This window comes from Catharus ustulatus, chromosome 4 (assembly GCF_009819885.2).
Source record: "Catharus ustulatus isolate bCatUst1 chromosome 4, bCatUst1.pri.v2, whole genome shotgun sequence".
NCBI lineage: Eukaryota > Metazoa > Chordata > Aves > Passeriformes > Turdidae > Catharus > Catharus ustulatus.
In genome coordinates this window covers 19,945,697-19,971,533 of record NC_046224.1, presented here as the reverse complement: position 1 = coordinate 19,971,533, position 25,837 = coordinate 19,945,697, and the positions used below count along the sequence as shown (strand labels likewise).

The following is a 25,837-nucleotide window of genomic DNA, read 5'->3' as shown; positions in this document are numbered from 1 at the left end:
TGATGTTCTTTATGACCGATATTTTGTTTCATAGCTCTGATGAATGGGAACTGAGAATGAAGGAAAAGTGAAAGATTATATTATATTATATTATATTATATTATATTATATTATATTATATTATATTATATTATATTATATTATATTATATTATATTATATTATATTATATTATATTATTTTATACTAGATTAGATTAGATTAGATAAGATTAGATTAGATTAGATTAGAAGGTGATTGTTTTGAAGTGCAACAGCAGTGATGGATAGGACGCAGGTCAGATTGTTCCCTTCCTTTTTCTGTTTAAGAAAAGCAGGAAAAAATATTTTTGGTCAGTGCAAACTCTGAAGAACTCTGAAGTGCTAAACTTAACATATAAAGCTTTTCATAGTAAATATTTGAAATTTAAATTATCAATACAATACATTTAGTGAGGAATCTCTTACTATAGTAGTTGAAAAAAAAAAAAGCCAAATAAGGCTAATACAGGTGTATTACTGTTTTCTTTTAGATTACTTTTAATTCAGTGGAACCAGGTATTTCTGTAAAATATGCATGTTTATGAATACCTGAAGACTTAGGGAATCTAATTTAAGACAAGGCTTGGAAGATACCATGAAGCAGGAAAGCTGTGAATTAATGTTCTGCAACCTTCTGGAATGCCCCAATTATCACTAGTTGAATATTTTGTCACAGATTGAAATGGAAAATTTGATTTTCCTAATAGATTTCTCTGCTTTCAGTTTACAACCAAAAGAGGATCTTGGATTAAATGTCCATTTGCTCATGGAGAATTTCCAGGTAAATATATATTTTTGAAATTGCATAACATTATAATGTGGAAAATATTTAAATTACTAGATATGAACCGTCTCTTTTATGTGGGAAGTGTTCACAACACTGTAAATTGTAAACTAAGTCAAAGAGATATGACAGCTTGTTACTTCTATGTATTCTCAGTAGATTGACTTTTCATCAGTATAAAAAGTAACTTGTAGGAATCAAAATAATTAGTTGCATATCATTTGATAGCACTTAAAAATACAAAAAGCTTTTGTTTTAGGCATAAATTTTAGAATATAATGCATGGTCCTTGTATATCTAAAAGTAAGTATTTTTCCCTAATATCAGCCTGGAAAATGAGGACTTCTGCAGTTGCAGAACAAATACAAGTTTTCTTCACATCCCAAACCAAGGCACGGTTTTCAGTGCTTGTGTGTAACAGGACGCAGATGGCTTCATGTGAATCTCTTGGGATCCACCATTCAGTCTCTGTGGTTTGTATATATTATTTCTGAAATATTGTAAGACTTTTAAACATACCTAACTTCATTCATTTATTATTCCATGTATTGTTCTGCAGCTTGAATCCATTAATAAACCATGTACATATTGGAACAATTACTGCAACACTTTAAAAGCATGTAGTTCTAAATCTGATCTCACACTGAAACAAGAAACAAATAAAGATTCTGAAGTCAAATGAGTCACATCAAAGGATGTGACTATTGAGTGGAACCTTAATATTCTTTTAATGTAATTTTTGTAGTGTGGTATTTGTATTATACGTATAGCAAATGTTACTGTTAATATTTCATATACGGGTCACTGAGATAGCAGACCTGGCAAATCATACATCATGAAATGTAAGACTTGAAGGATCAATCCGTGGTGAACTCTAAAGGTCACAGCTGCCAATACAAACTCAACATGCAAAAAGGGTTAGTTTTCAGCCAAATTTTTTTTTTTGAGCCAGCTGACTGTGTGGCTACACAACTGCTTCTTCCAACAAAGTGGAAACAAAGTGTGAAAAGATTATGGGAGGGTGAGATTTCAGTTTCAGGCAGCAGCTAGCCATGACAACCTCATTCCTCTCTCACAACTTAGTCTACACATTTTCAGAGCACCACTGTGGTTTGCCCTTTAACCCTGCCTATCAGTTACCTTTTTGACCCAAACTGTGCTCTACTGAGAGACATATCTGGAAAGTGAGGTCAAAGAGCACAAGAATGGCCATAGCATTATTTTTCAAACAGAAGAATATTACCAGGGTAGATCCTAGTAGCTACTGGGACCACCATGCTAAAAGACATCCATCTGGTTCAGCAGCCAGCTCCTCAGTAGTCTCATGTGCACTGTTAAATATGTGTTCCTGCTGTCTGCTTGCCTGACCACGTACATGAGATGGCATATGATGAATTTTGAGAAATTTGAGGAATCTAGATACTGTGATTTGAATTGTTACTCCTGACTATGTCTATTCACTTCTCTCTGCTGTAGGGGGATGTGTTTGTGCACAAGCATAGCTCCTACATCTGTTCTCCCTGTAAGGCATATTCCAGCTGTACTTATTTCCCACTATGCAGGGACACAATGAAACTGTGCCTTTTTCAGGTACTTGTGATTCTTCTAGTGAGAAGGGTGCACATACTAGGGCTTTGCTGGTGGCCAGGCAGTTATGAACAAGGATTTCTTAAACATAATGGGCTGGACACTGAATGCTGAATTTGTTTCCTAATGAATCAGTCCAGATCGTTATTGCACCTCTGGTGCTGAATGTAACAAAACAGCTGTTAAAAGCAGAATTTTCCAACTCAGCTCAGTCTGAGGACATGCATAACTTGCTCCTCTAGGAGATCCCAGAGCTGAATAATCATGGGGAAAGGCTTGGGAAAAAACCAGCTATCCTAATTAACACAGACCACAGAGGGCAGGCCTTGGTGGTAATATCAAGACCCTGTCCTAATGGGAAAAGCTGTCTGGAAAATGCTGTATTACTGGCAGAGATGGAGATCTGTACAGTAGAAGAGTTGTCAACACTCAGGGAGCTTTCAGGGAACTTCCCTTCAACTGGTCTATTTCACATGAAATCTGTGCAGTTTATACCTTCTGGTTTTCAAGGCTCCCTGTGTGAATTGCTAAGTGAAAGGGGTAATGGTGGAGCACCAATAAATCACAGCTAGATATTGAAGTGTGTGTTTCATGAAGGCACTGATGCCATTAAAAATGCTGTTTGCTTCCCTGTGGTACAAAGCTGTTATGTCTCCTGCTACTGTGACAGAATGAGACCCCACATAAATTACATAAATTCCTGTCCCAACACTCCGAGCAGTATAGAGTAAGTTCTCATCAAGACCTAACTCTCTGTTCCCAGAAAACAATGTTGATCCTCTAACTACTAATTTGTCTTCAGTCATGATTGAAAAAAGATATATATTCACCTAATTTCCACCAAATTACTTTAGGAGTTTGCCATGCTGAAGAGAGTAGTGTGGGATTCATAGCTATTGGTGGAGTAACAAACATTATTTTGAGGACAAACCATAATCAATCAAATATTAAATGTCAAGCCAGTCAGTTAGGACAGTTTTGCCCTCAGGCTCAGCTTGTTCTCTGCATACAATGGGATGGGAAGTCCAGAAGACTGTAAAGACAGGGTCATGCCTTCAGCTCATACACCAGGGAAAAGAAATGAAGATGGTGGGAGGAAGCCAGCAGTGGGGGGGAGAGTGTCCTCCTTATGAAGCTCCATAAAATGCAGTAACATTAGCCCTCTTCCTGTGCTGCCACTCTGTGCTTGGCAAAACTACACCAGCTGCTTATGGTCCTTGAGATCTGGGGTTATCTCTGAAAATAAATAACCTTCCATTAATTTTCTGACACAGTAGAACCCTTAGCATTACTGGAAACCAAAGCAAAGAGCTCAAGTGATACAGTATATTTTCATTGTTCCAGGGTATAAAAAATAGTGATTTTAAACTTCTTTTTTTTTTTTTATTCATTAGGGAGATTCTGTTTCAATCACTGTGCCAAGGGAAATGTGTGGGTCAACAATTTGCATTCAGGTATGTGTCTTGCTTTTGCCAGGTACCCTGTGCAAAATAAACTAATAAACAAATAATTGAAAAACCAAGCAAACCAGCAGGTACTCTCACTGCTTTCTCCTCCCAGCTAAATCTGTTTACTCTGCAAATCGATTTGGCAAAGAGCATTTTTTTTAGCTTGGTATGCTGCCACCAGCTCTCTTTGAGGTGACATTAATTAACTGAGAAGTTGCTATCCGTAATCTCGCTCCTTTGTCAGTGGCAGATAAAAGAATATCATCAGGATATTGCTAATTCTGTCTTTACGTGTTCCTTCATAAAAAAAAAGGTTCCAAGCTATCAAAAGATCCAAGTAAATAATAGATGAACTTTCAAAAATTGACATTGACTAGAAAAGGTGAGGCATGCAGTAAACAGCACAGCAAGTTCTTGGTGTCCTAGAATTAGCACTCAGGAAAGCAGAACTGAGCAAATTATTTCTGACATTTCTGTGCACTATTTCCAGAGGTGAAGTTTATTAAGAAATTTTATTCATAGACAATGAGCATGAAGCTGATAGGTTTATTCCTCTCTGGAGTTAATTTTCTCAGCAGACACTGAGAGACATGAAAGTGAGAATGGAGCTCTGAGGCTCCAGTACCTGCCCTGGAAGGCCCTTCTCAGCTTCACCTTCTGCTGCTGGGAAGAAAGAGGCAAGATGAAAGCGAGATTAGCAAGAGCCTTCTGAGTAATGAGAGTAGTAGTTCTTTCCCAACTGAGAAATGAAAGTTCTCAGTGAGGAGACTGATCATTTCCTGCGTAAATTATTTATTTTGTAAACAAGACATTATCTGTCAGACAACAATAACAAAAAAAATATGATTAGCGCAATCATTTAGAGACCGAAAAGCGATTGCAACTCACTATTATACATTAGACCAGCAATCTCCATGTGTTTATTTAAAAACAGATTTAAAATGCAGTCACTTGAGTAAACTAATAAAGCAATCTCATTCTGTCAACACATGTGCTTAGTAACAGTTCTGCTGAAAGGGGGAATAAGCCTCAATTCTTTCTTTTAAAAGGGCTGGAGAACAGATGTAGATTATTCAGTTCCACTGCAGATCTGCGATACCTACTGTGGTAAGTAGGCATGTTAACAAAATAATCATTGGGTCTTGATGCTGTAGAAAAGAACATTTCAGGTGAAGAATGTTTTAATTGGGAAACTGAGGTGGGATTCACCTGACTGAATGTAGGTGTGTGCATGAGAGCTAGATATGCTCAAATTTCTCTATAGACAGTGGACTCATACACCTCATGAGCTACTTTAATTAGCTCTGCTAGGGCAACTTGTGTGGCTGGCTGCTGCCTCTGCTTCCTGGGTGAATTTTCCATCCTGTGCCAGGTTCTGTGTCACACCTATATTTAACTTGCTGTCAGTACACGAGGTAATTAGTTAAAAACACACCTTGGCAAGAGGCACACACTGCTGCCATTGCAGTGACTGCAGCACAGCCCTGCTGTCAGTTCCCCATCTCTGCAAACGGGACAGCAGCATTTCCTTCCACTTCCCAGCAAGCAAAAATTTCCTTCTGGACATAATTATTATTATTATTTGAGGCAAACTCAGATACGCTATGGAGTCAGAATATTCTAAAATCTCCAAGTCCAGAAAGTAAGGTGTTGTAGAAGTTAGTGAGTTCAAAGCAAACTAAGGTGGTAGGGTTTATGGTGAGCAGTACAGCAGATTGGATTGACTAATTTAGAGCTAAAGAGTCTAAAAGCTGAGAGAAGCCTCAGTCTGAGCATTGCCAAAAACACTTCCCCAAACTCACACAACCAACCACCCGGCCAACATCCCCTTCTAGTTCACTGCAAATATAGTACAGTAGTTTCACGAATACAAGCCGCACGGACTATAAGCCGCACCCCCGGTGCCTCGACAATGTTGCTGTCTTTGTCAATAGATAAGCCGCACCCCGAATATTAGCCGCACTTTCGTTCGTAGCGAGAATCCGTGCGCAGCTTTCACAAATTGGCCAATTAGTAACAGGATCGCGGCATAGCGGGCTTTACTGGCTCGGGGCGGGGCCAGGAAGGGTCGGCCCGCTCATGGTTGCCGACGGGGCCGGGTGGTGCTGCAGCCGCCGCCGGGCTCACTGGCCCCCCTCTCCCGTCAGCACCGTCTCGCTGCCACGTTTGCTCGTCCTGCTGGCGGGCCAGCCGCCGCCGCCGCTGCGAGGCACGCCGGCCGCCCTGCTGCTGCGTTTACTCGCCCTGCCGGCGGGCCGGCCCCCGCCGCCGCTGCCAGGCACGCTGGCCGCCCTGCTGCTGCGTTTACTCGCCCTGCTGGCAGGCCAGCCGCCGCCGCCGCTGCGAGGCTCTGCCAGCAGGGCGGCTGCCGCCAGGCTTGCCGGCCGCCCCCTCCCGTCTGCACCACCGCCGCGTTTCCTTGCCCTGGCCAGCACTGTAGGCCCCCGCACCGCCGGGCTCCCCCACGCTGCTGGCCCCGATTCTGCTGGGCTTCCCCCGCTGCCAGGCAGCCCCACCCGCCGGCCTTCCTGCTTCTGCCATGCTCCCCTGCACTGCTAGCCCCAGTTCTCCCGGGCTCCCCCGCCCTGCTGGCCCGGGCTCTGCCGCCCCCCCTGTCCCACCCTGCTGGCTCAGGCTCTGCCGCCCGCCCCCCACACTGCTGGCCCCGCCTCTGCCAGGCTTTCCCACCTCAGCCAGGGCCGGCCGGGCTCCAGCTTGGCTTGGGGCTGCCGCGGGCTCTCACTTCCGTGTTGGCAGCTTTTAGAATTTTGTTAATGTATTAGCCGCCCTCGAATATTAGCCGCACTTCCGGGTTTCCACCAAACTTTTGGTCAAATTGGTGCGGCTTGTATTCGTGAAATTACTGTAAGTCCTGTGACAGATTTTCCCTGTTGTCTAAGAACACTTGTAGTTAACTACAGCTTTAGATTTGGAACCTGATAATAAAAAGAAGGGAGCTTACAGCTTCCCTGTAAGGAAGATGGTACAAGTCAGTGTCAGAGGTGGGACACTGAACTGAGTTGCTCTGTCTCACTGCAATAATTCAAATGTTCTTAATGACTCATTAGAAGCCACCAACTGCTTCTCAGGTGTAAAGTTTTCAAGGTATCCATAACAGCAAAACTACTAAGGACTTTTGTATTCTTAAATGCGTATTTTCTATAACAAAGGTATTTCTTAAACACTAGCCTTTTAAAATCAGGACATGATGAAAGTTTCTTAAAAGAGTCACTGAGTGTGATAATTGTTTCATGGGGTGCTATTGTGTTTGGGCCTAAGATGCTAAGAAAACCCATCCATGTAAAGGGGAAGACAATATAAACCTTGAGATTTTTCTGTAATCTGTGACAATGTGGTTTATACAAAGTCAAAGCAAATGACAAATAATCTTGTGGTGGTATAATGGAATAGTGAAAATAAATACTGTGTACATCTTTGTAAAATAGAAATGTTCATGTTCAGTGTTACTATTAAAGATAACAAGCACTGTCAGTATGTCCAGAAGAGTCATGATGTTATTAAAAAACAAGATTCCAGTCATAACAACATCTAAACATAACAACATATAAAAAAGTCAGTCTAACCATCAGGAAGACTGCTCTTTACCCAGGCTTCAAGAAGAGCTTTCTGGCACATAGAATTTATTACTCTACAATGGACTGCATTTTTCTATAATAGCATTGACTTGGAGGCAAAACTTTGTGTTCTTTTTAAATTTTCTATTTCCTTTGACCAATTTTCTGGATTCTGTGTAATAAAACCAAGCATTTTGTGACAATATTTCACTGATAAAATAAGAAATTTATGTATTTTGTATGAAACAATAACCCATATCAGTTACTCTGAAAATAAATATGTGAATCACGATGCAAAAAAAAATGGCAACCTATATCTGAACTTGTTCCCTCAGGTTTTCATGGTCAGTCACACAGTGATGGAAACCCAGCAAAAGCCATGACACACAGGTATCCATCTAATGTAAAGTTTAAAACATCTGTGGGAATGGATGGAGTTTTTAATCTTGAAACCATATCACTGGCCTTGCTACAGGCACAGAAGAATTATCTGAATGAATTTTGTATAATCTTTTTTTGTAGAGATTTTGTAGAATCTCCCTTTCCCATTGAAGACATTCCTTGCTTCTGTGCTCTCTTCTCTTGCTTTCTCTCTTTGTAGTTTAGTCTGGAGTCAGAGGTAGCTGCCTTTCTGCCAAAGTGAGGAGAAAGGGAGGCAAATAACCAAGGGAAGTGAGAAGTTTGTAAAGTAGCAACACAACCTTCAAGAGCCCTGAAACAATCTCAGATGTGCTGTGGATGATATTCACGTTATTAGCACCTGTCCCCTGCTTTCTGACTGATGTTTGCATGCAGATCAGATCCCTCTGAGCTTTCACTGATTAGACATGTCTGCTCAGTTGTTCCAGTGCTGCTTCTTATTGCCACAGTCCTTTACAAAACACCTGTCCTAGGCTATAGACAAATCAGTAAAAAATGCAGCCCATGGAGGTATAATTTGGTAGACCCTGAGCCCTTAAAAATTCTCTTCCTTTAAGGATACCTTTCAGAGCCAACCTAGAAGAGTGGGAGCTACCTAGAAATCCAGAGAAAATAGAGATGGTCTGAAAAAGCCTCATTCAAAGATGGAGAAACGATGCAGCCTTGCAAAAGCTCTGCAAATCACATGGTTGAGAAGGGGCTACCATCCTTGCTTTGAGGCAGTCTTTGGCTTTTCCCTTGTCAGAAGATACCATTCAGAATAAAGTATCCTGGTTTTGTTTATTTCTTAATACAAACACTGTTTGAACTGTGGCAGTCAAGTACACAAGCTGTGTACTTGGTTAGATTTGCTATTTTACACCAACTATATATGAATGCAATGAACTTTTTCACTTTGGAGAAGATAACCTCACAACAATCTTCTTTCCTCTTCTGTTTTTCTCCTAGGATGAAGAGTGTGCAGTCCTTGCACTGAATTTAACAACATGTTTTCAGGTCCTCAGTATCTTCTCAACATTGTATTTTGATGCAACTTGCAAATCTTGTCTAACTGGTCATCTCTCATGTTTGTAGTTTCTAATTCCTATGAGATTATTCTGATGAGTGAAGAATTTAGCAAGTTGAGCCTACTCTAATATGACAAATTCAGATTATGATTCCTTATTTCCCAGTATTAAAAAAAAAAAAAAAAATAAAAAAGATGTCTTAAATCACTTAGAAAATCAGGTCCATATTTCCCATCCAAAGTAGCGTTTTATACAAAACATGCTCTGAGTACTTTCATAGTACTTTGTGTACCTACAGAACAAGTATTTCAGTTTTTCTTGTTTGTAACTTTCATTTTTAAACCATAAACAATAGTTTTTGAGAAATGAAGAATGTTTTCTCAGCTTTGATACATTATCCTTTCTGATTTCCCGTCTTGATTTTCTCATGCCATTCTGATGATCTCACCATGACAGACCATGTTCTTTAAGTATATCTAACAACTGCTTTGTGTGTTTGCACTTGTGTTTGCCTTGGAGATAATTTTCCTGTTTGTCTGAGGTGGTACAAGTCTTTGGTTTGATAGCTATTTAAAACTGTCTTGTGGAAATCTGATCTAGAAGGAAACAGTTTAATGGAAATAATGGAAATATTTTTCCTCATTATATCAGTATTTGTACGCAATTGTTTGGGATAGTATTACACACTGTACTGATTATCAAATGTTTGGCCTTTATTTCACTGAACAGTCCTGTCAAACATCCTTCCTGTTGTGTAACATTGGAATAAAGTCAAATGAAAGATGATTAATAGCATATCCTGAGACCATGTGGAATTGATCATGTGAGATCAGGAATATGGGTGAGGAGTAAGAGTCTGGAACGAGAAGTTGATCAATAAAAAATATTTTCCATCTGAATGTGTGGGGTTTTAAAATTTGTTTGTTTTGTTTTGTTTCGAGACATTCATTGGCACACTTACTGAATACAGTGTAAGAGACATATCCACTGCATTGAAACACAAGAATTTTTGAGGTGCCCTGGAGAGGTCAAGTTCTGCTTGACTGTTTGATATAAAAGCTTTATTGTTTAGACAGCACAGCTGTTAGATCTATTCTCATTCCTAGCAGTGCTGCAGCTCCAAAAGCAGAGGTGGCAGGGCAGCAGTCCTAAAGCACTTGGTTACTTTGTTTGTCTGTGAAGTTGAAGCTCTGACCTATCCAGACACACCTGCTTTTCCTCTAAAACACCACCTCCAATGACAAGCTTACCTGAGATCCTGAAGCAGCAACAGCTGTACTAAGCTCTGTGCTTTCAGTGAGAAAGTCCTGTTTCAGCTGCATAGACGCTGACTCTCTTATAGTATATTGTCTCTTGTTGGCTGCAACATAAATTTCCGAAGAGAGTATGACCAAGCATGGCCCTGTTTTACAAGAAAATTTGGATGGTGGAGATAGCAGACGTCACTTAACCTGAAAGTAAAGTGCTCATCCAAAGATAGTAGGCTAAGGTCCCATGATGGCCATTGTGGAGAGACAGGTAGTTTCCAGGCATGTCTCATATTTCATTCCTGGATGCTTGTTTTAAAGGGAGCCTAGGCAGCTAGACCTAAATACTTTCCATTACAACATTCCTGCTTACGGCAAATGTTTTCGAATAATCCTTAATAGTATTTCTGTACTTTGGCTCAGGTCTGCCTGTTTGCATTTGTATAGTGAGAAAATTGCTGGTAACTATTCTGACTGACTCCCAAGCAGATCTGTATGAGTTCTTTTCTAATACTCTGCCTCAGGCAAACGTCTCCTCTAATTCCTGCTAAATTCCTGCTCTCCCTGGAACTAACTTTCCCGCTCTCCCAGATGGTGACTGGACCACCCCATACATGTAAAATATTTGGAAGAAGTTCCACTCAGGTACAATATTTTCTAGATCCTCTTCTATTCTTGTGACTTCATAGCTGCAAAAGTAAAGGTGTTGACATTTTTTCACAAGACATTTTGAACACTTGTAGGTCAGCCCTGAAAGAAGGTAGTACTAAAATCTTTCCAAACCCTAAAAGTATACATTACACTCTGCTGACCACTGAAATGTTTTCTTTCTTTCACCCAAAATATGCAACGATTTTGCAATATTGACCAATGTAAATGTGCTGTAGCAAGAGTCAAATGCAAAAATCCCCTATGTGTTGCTTATAGACTTGGCTAATTGTCTAGACGCTCCATTCCTTTGTTGGAGGAAATTCCCTTCTTGCTTATTGTGGGCCCAGTACAAACACCCTATTTTGAGATAACCCACATGTATTTGTTTTTCATTTAGTATCTACATTCTTAGTATTATCACAGAGCATCAATGTCTCAGTTCTTCTGAGAGCTTAGCATGTATCAGAATATCATTGAGATACAGCAAAAACACTGATAAGATGCTCTTTAGTAATGTTTCTAAGACTTTCTGTTATGTCTAGGACCTTGCACAAACCTGAAACCAACATTTAAAGTTAACATATAAATTAAAGCAATTTTGTTCCTCTTACTTAGGACTTATTTTCTTGCTACGCTGAAGTGTGGTCTGGTGTGGGAAAGCAGCCTGGTGCTGCTGCAGTGTTCTTTATTTGCAGTAATGCATACATATCCTTGATATAGCAAGGTACAGTTGAGTGCCATGCTTGAATTGCCACGTCCCTCATTAGAGTAGCTGTGTATTCACCAACCTGCAACAACAGCCACAGCAGAACTAGTCCTGCTCTGCAGGATGTGTTCCTGATCTGTCTCTTTTTTGGACTTCTGATAAACTGCTTCAAGGAAATAAATGGGAAGAGAAATTATGACTACTTTTGTAGGGTTATTTTACTGCTGATTTCACTTCCTGGACTACAAAACCAGGCCTCTGTGAGCCAGCAGAAGGGAAGCAGTTCAGCTCTAGGGATGTGCAAACAGTTCTGCTTATTAGGTCCTTAGTTGGCAGACTGACTGAATTGTCATACCTGACAATAGACTTCAACCTGAAGTTTGACACACCTGTGCTTAACAAAGAGAAGGAAATGTACTTGCTTCAGTTTAGTATGAAAAGTAAAGTTCCCCTTACTCATATCCTGTAACAGCTGGCCCAAAAAAATGGTGACTTTATCTTATATCTCATATCCCCTGTAAGTTTCTTTATTGTACACAGAAATATCTTTCCTGCATCAAGAAAACAAATTCTCTATCTTATCCAGAAAGCCTTTAGTGCAAACATGTAAAGCTGTTGTGTTCAGTGAACAATTTCAATAGCAATGATGGGAGCTATTCCTCCCATCCCCTGTGATGTTTTTTTACCACTTCAAGCCACTGCCAATATTGCTGACTCATATTTTGCAGGAATAGGCCCTTTCATGTGGCACTAAATGCCATTTTTTGAAAAACATTAACTAAATGAACAAAGGTCAGTTCTGGCATTTGATTCACAAGCACTCTAGAAATTATTATTTTCTAGGAACCATCAGACAGATTAAGTCTCTGGCTTACATAAGTCTAAATGACTTCTTAAGATATAGCTGGTACCGTAAAACCAGGACATCTTATCTGCTGAGAAACAGATGATAATTTCTATAGATCACCTTTTTTAACACGTGGAATTTGTAATATATATTTTCTGTCATTGACTGCATTCTAAAGAATGACACCTAAACCATCCTCTTTTAAAGCTATGTAAGTTCCCATTTAACTTCTAAAAGTCAGTTCTCAAAATCAGCCATGGATGGGATTGAGTTTCCCATTGCTGTCTCCATGAGTGCTCTAAGCTTTTGTACCTTTTCATATCACAGCCACTAGAATAAAAAAACTCTTGCCCTTTGAGTTGATAGCCACTGCTCTCATATATTTCATAGGTTTTAGTGTCTGACCACACACTGCAGAGATTTCCAAGCTTTGCTTACATTGCTTATATGCATTCAGAAGCTGGATTTGTGCTTGATGAACAGTTTTGTCACGAGAGATTCCCTGAATGGATGTGTTTGGAAGCAGAAAGGAGGAAAAGCAAAAAGAACGCTCAGAGACAGGATGACTAGATAAAAGATGGGGAGATTGTAGTTTGAGTAGTCTATGGGTACAGGTAGGGAGATGCACTCAGAAGGAAATGCTGTGTATGGAGCCTGCAGAAAGAAGGCCATAAAGGATGAAGAATGATGTGGACATGTGGAAATTGAGGCAGGGGTGACTGGACATGGGGCAAGTGAGATGTACTGGAGGACAAAAAGATTGTGAGGCAGGAGAGGGAAGGGGGAGGTGAAGTTGGCCAGCCCAAGTGTGATTCACATTCCTGACTCACAGCTACTCCTCACTCAGAACCTCCAGGTAAAATGGGAAAATGAGTGGAGTAACCACAGATGTACTGCTCTGCACCCAATATATACATTTTCCCAATCTGGTTGCTTCTCACTTTTATCCCTGTTACACACTATTGTGTCCTCTTCTTCATGGGGCACAACATCAGGATGAGTGAGAGGCAAACTGACCCAGAACCTCTCTGTGTAACAGGGAGTCCTCTTCAGTGAGTCTATGGGCCTCTTACCTATGGAACTTCAGTTGGATCTTCAGCAGATCATCTTACAACAGCCTGTGGAAACAGCCTGTCATTTTTATTCCTTTCTTCAATAATAACCACCTTCCCAGTGGTGAGAGAAAGCAAAGTTTGTTCAAACATGGAGAAACACCAAGGTACACAACAGCCACACACCCTTGACAGTTCCTTCATGATGATTTTCCCCCTTAAAACCAGTGAAACTTTACAATGCTTTTTCTTTTTTCTTTCTTTTCCGTGTCCATTTCCCTTTATTTTTTAGAAGTAAATTTTCACTTTCTTTAGTTACTTAATATTATAATGAATCTTACAGCATTGGACTTCTGTGGCAGTCAGCTTCCTTTCAGGTGGCTCTTCCTCTTCTGTTCACATTCCTTGTGAAATCCAGAATGTCTTTCTACATCTGTAGTTTGATATTTTTCTCTAAGACCCTGGCCAGCTGAGAGGCTTCACATTGGACTGTTGTCAGTTCACTCTGGAAGTCATGGTTCTCTGTATGTCTGCAGATACCAATATCCTAATAACCCTTGAATGTTCTGCTTGTTCCATTGATGTGTTCTTTTGTCCGCCCAGTTCCTTATCTCTGCCCTATCCAATTTACATTAATGAACCATAAGTGTCTGAAAATGTAAGAATATTTCTAGACCGTACAATCATTTTCTGTCTTTTTTCTAAGACAGCTGAGTGCGTAGCTGAGTAGGAAGTCACTTAACTGCATTTCTGTGTGAATATGGCTAATCAGAAAAGATTTATTGGAAGTCAGGATAGATTGATTGATCAGCACTAATGTGGTTTCCAGACTGAGGACAACTTGCTCTGGCCAAGTCAGAGCACAGACAGCAATCTGGTATCTATTCTCATTTGATTATATAAACAAAATGCCAGCCTTTTTCCCTGGATATATGTTCTGCAGTGTTATTTGAGATGTGTTTCCCAAATTCAGGCTTTTTGTCTTGGCTTACTTAAGGTATGAGACTGAGTTGAACCAAATGAGCTAGCTCAGATCTCTTCCTTTCAGAAACTGAAGCTAAGGCTGTGAGTTAATGATGACCAGAAAATATCAAAATAAATATATCAGATCATAAATATCAAACCTGACTCAAATCCTTTGTCACATTTCCAGGCAGCTCGCTTCTGTGGTGTTTTGTGACCATCAAGATTCCTTCTAGAGGCCCATTTCCAGCTCTTCAAGACTGTGCTACAGATGACATTTATTTGTAAGCACCAAGGTGACCAGACTTTTATCTGCTCCTACAGCCAGGGAAATACTCACCAAATAACCAGTTGTTGCTGTGCTGCAGCATATATACAGACCAGGCTGCACAAGCAGACCAAGATTTATTCCATGAAAAAGACCACAAAGATAATATAAATTTACTTGTGAAAGCTGTTTATTATTACTTGGTGCAGAGACATTGGATATCACAGGAAATAGCTTTAGAAAAATTGCTGCTGTTGTGTTACATTTTCAGATGAAAGAGGATTCTGTGATTCCTGAATGGATGCTCTGCTGTCCTCCAGCTTACCAATGCTCTCTTTCCAATACAAGAGAAAAGTAGAGACTATGTTTGAAGAACATACCATGTGTGTTTCTGGTATTTTAAAAGACCTAAACACTATAAGTTAATTTATTTTGGATTCTCACAAAGTTCTGTTCTCTTTCTCCAGAAAATACTCCAATATATTCTTTCCAGCTCAAAGAAATAAAGAACCATTGAATCAAGTGTTTAATGGAAATAATTTGTGTATGACTCAGCATAGAGCTCCCTTATCTTTTTCTTAAGGTTTGTAAAGAAATGGCTTTTAAATGTAATAGTCAGTTTTATGGAATTCTGAAAAACTACAGCAAAGGGGGAGTGTCACTAAAAGAATGTTCATTGTAATGTAATTAATAACCACAATTCCCTATGTCTAATATGATAGTTGTGAATTTTTGTGAAAGGCGTGTGCTGCTCATGTGTGTGAAGCTTGAGACAAAGGGAGACAAAGAAAGAACATTGCAAGAAACTTTCTCTTGCATATCATCTGCCCTGTGAACTACTATCTGACAGCAACAATTTCTATGCCTGCCAGAGACAATATTGTTTGTCCCCTGCTCACTTAGTATTGTCACAAAGAAAACAGACATTGTCCTGCTCTAGGAAAGTATGCCTTGGATCTGTAAGTCATCTGTAGTAATTAGCAGTAGATCCCAGTCAAATATGGATTCCATTTTTCTTTTGTATTACTTTTTTCTTGGCACTACTGAGTTTCATTTACCAGAAACACAAAACTTCTTAATTTTTCTGTGAAGTCCAGTGATTCATTTCCAGGTAAATGGAAACCAAGTTTTTAGACTATGAGGCATATGGAACAGCTTTTGAAATGTGGGTAATTATAGGTTTATTTCAGAGAGAACAAATCATATGCATGAGGAGTCAAATCTGTTTTTCACTAGGCAAATTTTAATTGGCTTTGGATCAGGACATAAGCTTCCGTGCTTTTGCTGTCATCCTTGCTAGTTCCTCTAAAGGCTAAAATTTATGTCTCAGTCTATACTAGTCAGGGCAAGATGCTGTTTGGATATTTTGTGGGGTTAGCTACCTTTTCATCATGTCCTGTGACAAAGATGCTCCTCCTTCAGCAATGTTGCATCTCATGATGAGACAAGCTGCTTCCCTTTATGCCATCTCCAAATCAAGTCCATCCTGAGGGAGGACTGTGAGGCTGGAGCTAGAGGCACACATTCCCATTTTGCCATACTACAATATATTTTCTCTCCTGTTCATGCGAGATGGTTGACATCTGGGAAAACTAAGGGTAAGGAGCTGGAAGAAGCAAAAAGTACTATCTGGAGAAAGTAGGAAATCACAGACAATTAAATATTTTCCTCTGTAAATTCCATCCTTCCCTATCTGTTGCAGAACATTCCTAGCCAGGAGCAGAGCTTCTCTGAACCATTCATTACCTTTTCCACATATCTATCCAGTCACCTCAGGCTCCCCTAACTTTGTGTAAGGACATATAAGAGTTTGTACTGTGCCAAATCAAATGTTTGTCTGGTTTGTACTCTGTCTTCAACAGGTCCATCTTAAGAACTTAATAAATGAATTATTCTTTTGTGTTTAGTATCTCTGGAAGGGTTTTTCTTCTACAAATTTACCTAAGTGTTTTGTTGAACTCATGTAAATCTTGTATTTTCTATTCCTCATTTTGTTAAGCTCCACAGTTTAAGCAGGTGAGGTATGAAGTATCTGCCATTGCTTTAAACCTGTCACCAGCCACTATGACATTCACTGAGCTCTAATGTCCCCTAGTTTATGTCAGAAAGAACAATTAACTGTTTCTCTGTACTTTTCCCCATGTTCCTTATTCTTTATAGACTTCTATGTTATCTTCTCTTGACCTTTTTGCCAGTTTGAAGAATTTAGGTCTATTTAGTAATTTTTTATATGGCAGTCACTTGAACTGTATACAATACTCCAACTATGAAAACTTGTGATTTTATACAGCAGCACAGAGATGTTCTGTCCTCTCTTCCCTATCTAATAATGCTGACAACTACCTGCCTGTTTTTAACAAGTAATTCTAGGTACTGAACTGTTGACAACATGGAACTCTTAGAAATCCAAGATTTCAACCCTTAGTGCTTGTGGCTAAATCAGAATATAGCGCTATATTATATAAAAAAAGAAAATGCAGCTTTATGCTTTCTTGAGACCCTGCTTCTTGTAGACTGGACAGAAGAGAGATGCTTCATTAATATTCTTTCAACTAAGCAAATTCATAAGGAAAAACAGACAACTTCTCAGACTTCCCTTGCATTAGACAGTTTCTGGTAACACTTCCATGAAAGTTATGCCCTGTGCCAATCTTCAGGGAAGACCCAGCCACAGGATGTTCACTCTTTACTGGGATGTTTGTACAGTAAGTAGGTTGTTACATATGGTGTGTATATATAGTGTGGCCATGCAGTCTCTACATAGCTGGGTCTGAAGGGAAAACAATCCTGATCCTCTAGTCCAAATCACTTCTGTCCAGAGCAGCAGGCTGTATTTGACAGTATCAGATATGGACTGTAGTATTTTTCTACAAGACAAGCAGCTTTAGGAAAGTTTTGCAAATTACTCATTTTGGTAGTTTTTTTTCCATGAGTCTACCAATGGACTGTGAGCCAGCACAGGACACATTCTGCAAGAGTTAAGGTTCATGGTAGTGATGAACGTGGTGGTGTCAATGGTGTTTTCTGCAGCTGCAGAGTTAGGATTTTTTTTCCCCACACACACTTTATTTATAAGCATTGAGAGCCACCTACCATTTTATCATCAGCTACTCTCTGTTGCAAAACCCATGTGTAATTTTTCATGTTCGACTTGAACACCTTAGGCTTATTGGCAAATGTTTTGTACTATTAGCTGGATTTTTTACAAGCATGTTGAACAGTTGAGAAACCAACATGTGCTTCCTCTGTAGCAGTAAAAATGTACATCAACATTTCTTCTTTAATTGCTGGATACTTTTTCCACGCTATCTCATCCTCATATTTTTCTCACTAGAGACATCATTGTCTTCAGAGAGATTGTTAATAGCACAGCTAGAGACAAAAGTGAAAACTGTGGAATAGCATTGCACTTACTTGCAATTAGCCATGGAGGGCTCCAAAAGGAAGTGGTCCAAGGGGAAGTGCGCTGCAGTGAATGATACATCTCCTTGCATTAATCTCTTAATTTATGCAAAGTAGTGTTTGCTTTGGATTAGTCTTTCTACTTCACCTTCTCAGCTGTGATTTTTATCAAGTGTTTCTCAACAGCTGCATAGGTTTAGCATTAATTTGATCAATTGTGAAAAACTGAACACAGCTTTTAAACTGGCAAGGAAAGAACAGACTACCCATTGAGCCTAGGCTCAACTCTTGCTGAATTTGGGAGTCTGATGGGGAAATTTGAAAAGTACTTTGAAAAGTACTTCCACAATTGCATGGTTCTTCCGAAACTGCATCACAAAATTCTCCACACAAGATCCAGGACACTTCATTATCTGCTTGTTTGTTTATCCTTTGTTTATTCATTCCTTGGGATTCTTGACAAATCTCTGATTTTTCAGTCACTGCATTTGGAAAATCTTCTGTATGCCATTGCTCTGTATGTTTTCAAAGCTTAACAAGACTCCTCAGCACCAATTCAGCTTCTCTTAAAAGTGACACTGGTGCACTGGATAACTGATGCGATGGTTTGGAAGTGACCTTATCCAGAAGCTTAGTCAGTAGAAGGTGAAACCAGGTGATTGCCGATCCAACATGTGTCTGAGCTCTGGTATTGACTTTTTAAACTGCCCTGTCTCCACATTTTGGGAATTATGTAAATTACCTATTGGATCTGAGAGAAAAGAGGAGAGGGAAGATGGACTCCCATCCAACTGTACAATAATAAATGCAAAGCAGTGTCTTGAGGTACAGTGAGGAGAACAAACAAGGTTGGAATCTCTCTCTGGGGACTGGTGAGACTGAACTTTAGTGCAAACTGGTGATGATCAACACCCTAAGACTGATGTGTCTTTGACCTGCCTTTGCCTGGTGCCTGAGTAACTCGTGGGAAGGAGCAGGATTCCTTGGTCAGAGCCCAAGAACTGGCCCCAGAGCACATGGCTGTGCTGGGATATTTGCAAAGGCAGCACTGCAGCTCTGCATCAGTGACTCTGGGGCAAGTGGGGAATGCAGCAGTGTGGCTGAGCATGCTGGAAATAGACTGCAAAACCTGGAGTCTGAGCCAGACTGTAGATTGAGAGAACCAGCTGTGTGCCAGGAAAACATCTCTGAAGTATTTATTTGGAAAAGATATATATAATAGGTAGGTGAAATGCTCTGCCTTCCTGTTCTAACATGTATTTCATAAAACACACACATGCACACGCAATGTTGGTTAACAGATGAGGTACAGGGGCAGGCCCAGGTGTGGCTCTGTCTTGGCTGCTGCTCGTTCCAGAGGAGAGCTGCTCATCCTGAGGTGGAAGGATTACTCTGCAGGAGACTGCCCTGCTGCTCCACAGGAAAAGAAATGTGGGTTCATAAAAGAAAATGAAAGGAAATTACAGATTAATCTGCTATATTATATTGTTTCATGGTATTTGTTCCTCAGAATGATTTTCCTCATAAAAAGCAGTGTTGGCTTTGCCATGATGGCTGGGGGGTTTTGTGGCACTTTGCATAGATTTGGATCTTCTGATTTGCCTACTGTTACTCCATGTACAGCTTTCAGAGGAAAAATGGGCACAGGGCTGTGACTTGTCACAATGATTTTTGCAAAGCTTGAAATCTACAGTTCCCTATTATTATTTTTTTTGACAAGGCCGCTAAGCAACTTTTTCACATCCCTTTTGTTTCTCACATCTCTTCAGACACCCATTTCCCACCCACCTCTATCTATCCACAGCAGTTTCCTTTTCATGGTGCTTCTGTTTCAGCTTCAGGGCTCCAACAACATTTTTTCAAACTGAACACTTAACCACAGTCAAAACAGCAAGCACTGTCATTTTTTTACCTCACAGATCTCCCACTCTTGATTTCTGACTTTGTTTACTAATATAACAACATGAGACCTTGCAGGAGATCCTTCCACTTTAGAAAGCCATGCATGGGAAGCAAATGCAAATTTGCAAATTTTTTCCCTATAAAAATCTCAATTCCACTTAGATGGAAAAGGAAAAAAAAAAGGGAAAAAAAAGAAGGTTGAAAGGATATACACAAGAGGAATGTGCATGAGAGAAATGTGCAACGTATGACTAATGTAGTACCTTTTGAAACAATATATAAAGGATATATCTGCTGTCAAATTATCTCTTCTTATGAGGTTATGACTGAGATATGAATTGCAGAGCCAAGTCATCAGGGACCACACATGCACACAATAAGACATAGTTTCTAAGGAGAGGAAATTGCTTGATTGTGAAGCCTGACTTCTTATATTACAGAGGTATTACTTATTAGTTTATATTAATATGTCTCCCATTATTGCATAAAGAATTATCTTCGTCTGTTTATAGCCTCCTTGGTTCCAGCCGTGCAGATCCAAGATTGGGTTCCAGCTCTGCATTCTCACTAGCCCTTCTTTTCTCTTAGTTTTCATTGAGTTAAAAAAAACAAAAACAAAAACAAACCCCGAAAAAGCCCATATACATAATATTGCTTTATTGAATTGTGATGATACACTCTCCCACTCTGTTTTCCCAGAGATATAAAAATATTTATTTTGCCCTACTTGTTCCTTGTGCTGAAACACTGGCTTCAGATATAGGTTTTGTGTTTTATTCTTATCTCAGCCATTTTATTTTTGTAATTTGTTATCTGCTTTACTTTAGTATTTTGCATCCTCCAGCTGTTTGTGTGGGATGACATAATCTATCATTGGGTAGGAAAAGGTATATAGTATCAGTATTCTTCCAGGTGAATTTTAATTTATTGACTTGTTGTTGGAATTGCTCCCCTTTCAGGTAAAGATCTAAAAGCTGTAATCAATCATCTTTTCTTATATCTTTCATTATCTCTTTCCTATTTTATTTTTTTCTAGATGTCCCTGTTCTTAAACTTTTTTGTCTTCAGGCTGAATTCATGGACTGATTTTAAACTGGACCTTCACTATCAATGACAACCATTTCAATGTAAACTCACATTTCAGATTTTTTTTTTTTTTAGCTTTAGCTGACTGCAGAAGAGAAAGCTTTAATGTGAATTCCAGGTATTCTTTTAAGTAGATAATATGAACAAGAGAATGATGCCAGAGAATTCAGTGGGAAAATTTGTGGAATCAATGCCTGTGCCATGGTGGCTGTGCCATTGCAGCTGGTTACAGTGTCCAGATAATGATGTTGCTTTCTTGGCTCTGATGGCTGCACGCAATGTTGGTGAGCTAAGCCTCAGTACAGAAACTGCAATAACCAGTGTTATCAACTGACAAGAAAATTGGTTATCCTTTCCAGTTACAACACAGCTTCTTTTCATTTTCAGGGGGTGGTAACTCAGGGAAAGTAAACCAGGTAATTGTAAAAGCACAACCTGTTCCCAGTTTCCTATCAGAAAACTAGGCAAATATACTATAGACTGTAATCTGTGTAAATTTGTTCAAAGTTGGGAATTTCCACTTGACAAGCATTTCTTGGTGCAATGATAATGGGTACAATCAAAAAAAAATGACGAATTCTGTGAAGAATAACAGTGGGAACAACAGTTTCCAGTAAGGCTGTCATGGTAAGACCAAGCCAGCCAGTGCTGGGAACTGCTGACACAACTACAGAGCAACACAGTGACAAAGGGAGAAACAACAGTGCAGCAAATGCCATTACTGTCAATCATCTTTCATGTGGCTGTGTGAGGAAGTGTGACTTCCTCTTCTTTGCTGGTTATGGGTTATTTCATATGGGAAAACCCCTTTAAATTTGCATAGATAACACCAAATTCTGGCCTTTGCAGGCTGGGATCTTTCTGGGCTCCCCAATGGACTGCATTACTCAGGGTATGCTATTCTAATTGACCTTTACTGGTTTGTTGTAGAACTGAACAAAAGTCACTTGTCCTGTGGAGGGCAAAGGTCAGTCTGGAAGGTCCTGAGTCACTGTTTTTTTTGCCATGCTAACCCATCACGTTCTTAGTCAGTTACCAGCTACTCAAACTGCAACATGAATGACATTAAATTAAAAAACACCCAAACATTAAAGACCTCTACAAATTTTATTTTTCTTAATGCTATCCTATGAAGGGAGCAAGACAAGGAACCTTCAGAGGAGGAAAAGCAATATGGAATACCAACTCCTGAGGTATTTGGAACATCTGCAAGGAGAAGAGGAGGCTTGAAGCATAGCATCATCTAGCCTGTACCTTGCTGTTGGAAGCTACCCCTTCCAGTTGGGTGCTTTTTGCAGAAGATAGGTGGAAGGCTTTGCAGTGGTTCAGCTGATGGTTACCCACTAACATTTTACACTGCTGGGATTTTGAAGTGGATTTTTGGGGTTTGCCAGAGCATCACATATGGAGCTCCTGCTTTTAATCTGCAGCAGTCAGAAGACGCTGTAATAGTTCCATTTTCCACAGAGCTCCAGCTGTGTCAGGGATCTGGGCATCTGAGGACACTGATGATGAACACACTCCAAGCTGTGTGGTTTATAATCGCTCCTCTCCACTGGGTGTTGCAGGAATGAACCACCATTTTCACTTTCAATGAGGCATATTAAGTATGCATGTTGAGAGAGCGACTGATTACAGGGAGATCTGCTCCATTTGCTGTAGATGTTTGCCCTTTTGTAGGCCAGCTTCTGCCAGATTTTTGGATGATGACACATCAATCTGAATTACAGAAATACTTAGCAGGAATTTATTGCTGATATGCAGTAAGCCACAGGAATGTAAGCAAATCAAGGGTGATAAGAAATGTCTTCTTCCTCTTCTGCGTGAACTTCTAAGCTTTCATGTGTAGGCTGAATTAATTATTCATTCCCAGGTATTAAAATGTTGTTCCTTGGCTAATGTACTGTGTGATGACTTTTTGGAAAAATAATTACCTCTGAACACATCATTCTGATTAGATCTATCCAAAATATCAGTGACAAATTTATGCTAAACTGGAAAGGACAGTAAATTTTTTCCAGCTTTTGAATCATGATAGTGTTGATCACAGTTATAACATACAATTCAAATCCAGTATAGAATGGGAAAATTGGATTTTTCCCCCTCTTTAAATAAAAACTCATTTGGGGTGTATTTTTGATCAATTATTCTGGTCAAGAGTCCTCTGAGACAAGAAGATTGCTAGTAGGTACTTTCATAAAGGACTGTGTCCCTTAATGTAATTTATTAAATAGAGTTAAGTGGCAAAGCTTCTTTTTTCAAGCAGGAGAAAACAAAGCTAAGCAGCAGAAGAAACTTAAAAATTTCTGTGAAGATGCAGGCAGTCAAAAGTTCTCAGGGGACTGTGAAGTAAAAATAGAGAATAAGGCAAATTCATTAAAGTTGCCAGGATTTTTAAGACCTAAGTACAACCTGCTGGTTTTGTGGTATAGATAGAAGTGACAGTGAAGCACATGGGATTTTACTTCAGGAACAGGTCTGGGAATTGCAGTGTAGGTATCACCAGTCTGTCACCCTACGAACATTCCCTTCTGGCAACATCAGACACGTGCTGTTCAAAAGCTTTTTAAGGGGTATCCTCAGGCAGCTGCTTGCTTTTTTGGCACGCTGAATGTATGCTGTGTTCCTCTCTCTCCGTAGCTAATTCCAAAAAGGAGCTGCCTCCTGCAGCTGCATCTTCACACAAAATGACACGATTATTTATAGAAATTCTTCCTTCTCCCACAGAAGCCTAATATATCCACTTCTTTCCACGGACATGGTTTAGTGGTAATACAGCAATACCAACAAACTGCCCTTCTAAAATTTTTAAAGATTTTTTAAAATTGTGAACTCAGGGGTGATAAAATGCAGTTACAGAGATACAGTGGCATTGCTGTTATGTTTGCCTGTACGTGGATTATGGGGATGAGGGAGAAGTGAAGGCAAGCTATTTGTTATCATGCTTGTTACCTATATAATGAAATGATCAAGTATTGAAACTTGTTTTTATCCATATGCCCTCTCATAGTCGGTTTCCTGTAACTCATGGTTGTTTCCATGCCAGCAGAGCTACATCCTAATCAGTTGCTTTCCTTTCTTCTAAATAATGCTTAGATGCACTTCCTTTTCAGTAGTGTAGATGCTTTGACTAATGATCTCTTCTGGATGACTCCTCATTTTATATTAATGACAATATTTTTTCAATTTCCTTTCTTCCTAGAAACCAAAGTACTTCTGTGTTACCTAATTCTAGCATGAACTTTCCCAAGCTAGTTTTTGGTTATATCATCAGGTAATGGCACTCCTTGAAGCTTCTTTTGGTTTATTTCTGTGCTCACTCTTTCCCCAAACCAAGTGAAAAAGAAACCTCAACATACAGAGTGCAGTGACCATGGCCAATGCATGGCCAGTGGATCTCCTGGGGTGGCCTTGCTGCACAGCAACTTGTGGCTCTGCAGCCCCGTGGCTCTGTAGCTAGCAATCACATGGCTTTGCACATAAGCATCACAGATCTGCCAGCAGATAATGGAATTGCAGTGAGGAACTCCACATGGGATGACACCTGATGACAGGTGGGAGGCAGTGCCTGTGGTTCTGAGTGGACTGGACATTAGGAGGGCTAAGGATTAGATAAGGTTTTTGGGTGATGCATGAGAGAATGTGATGAATTGGTACACTGGCAATTTTTGGATAGGCTGCTGATGCAGTTGTTGGGTCTGGGGAAAGTCTGGGGAAACAGAGACTTCTTCCTGGATGTGAATATCTACTTGTGCCTGGCCTGGCAGGTAGGGCCCTGCCCCACCCCCTCCCAGCCCAGGAAAGTGATGCTGTGCATGAAAAAAAAACTCTTCATAGAATTACAGAATCATAAAATAGTTTGAGTTGAAGAGACCCTAAAGGTCATTTACTTTGGACAGGACACGTTTCACTAGACCAGGTTGCTTATCACTCCATCCAATCTGGTCTTGAACACTTTCAGGGATGGGGCATCCACAATTTCTCTGTGCAACCTGTTCCAGTGCCCCTCAGCACGTTCACAGTAAAGAATTTCTTCCCAGTATCTAATCTCATCCTACTCTCTTTCAGTTTGAGGCCTTTTCCCCTTGTCCTGTCTCTACATGTTCTTGTAAAAAGTCCCTCTCCGGTTTTTTTCTAGGCTCCCTTCAGTTACTGGAAGGACACAATTAGGTCACTGAAACCTTCTCTTTTCCAGGATGAACAACCCCAGTTCTCCCAGGCTTTCCTCATAAGAGAAGTGCTCTAGCCATCTAACCATTGTGGTTGCCTCCTCTGGACTTGCTCTAACAGGTCAATGTATCTCTAGAGCTGGATGCAGCACTGCACATGGGAGCTCACCAGGGTAGAATCTCCTCCCTCAACCTGCTGGCCATTCTGTTTTTGGTGTAGCCCAGGATACAGCTGGCTTTCTGGACATAAAGTTGGCTTAATTGACATAAGATGCTACCACACAGATCTGAAATGATTTCACATTTATTACATTGTTTACTACTATTGCTCTGAACCATAGTTCTCTGTGAGGAGTCCCCAGTCTGTCTTCAAACATAAAAATGTAAAAAAAACTCAGTATGATTCCTCAGGATGTCTTCCAGTATGACAAACCTGTATCTACAAATTTTGTACAGAATCTTAGTTATAGTAATTAATATTTTTAAAAAGACAATAAAAACTATGTGCTTGCACAGAACTGGAATTTGGCTGTGAAAAAACACTTCTTCTCACAGATTTATTGGTCCATAAAAATTACAGGCATAAAACCAGCCTTTGGATTTTATTAAATCTGTTAAAAAATCTAGCAATATAAAAATGTGTTATAATTTCTGGCATCCCTTAAGTTACCAAAAAGGACTGAATCAGGGCAAACCAATTCAAA

The 25,837-nt window shown here is 39.9% G+C and overlaps 1 protein-coding gene across 1 annotated transcript in view; it reads left to right on the top strand.

The window, feature by feature from the left end:
- Window positions 1-9,694, top strand: part of IL17REL (interleukin 17 receptor E like) — a 37,488-nt gene extending 27,794 nt beyond the window's left edge. Inside the window, exons 12-17 of the mRNA XM_033057592.1 lie at window positions 743-800; window positions 1,131-1,276; window positions 3,785-3,844; window positions 4,888-4,945; window positions 7,749-7,803; window positions 8,782-9,694. Coding sequence (XP_032913483.1) covers window positions 743-800; window positions 1,131-1,276; window positions 3,785-3,844; window positions 4,888-4,945; window positions 7,749-7,803; window positions 8,782-8,809 — 405 coding nt within the window. The 3' untranslated portion in view covers window positions 8,810-9,694. The remainder of the gene's footprint in view (window positions 1-742; window positions 801-1,130; window positions 1,277-3,784; window positions 3,845-4,887; window positions 4,946-7,748; window positions 7,804-8,781) is intronic.
- Window positions 9,695-25,837: the final 16,143 nt, after the last annotated feature.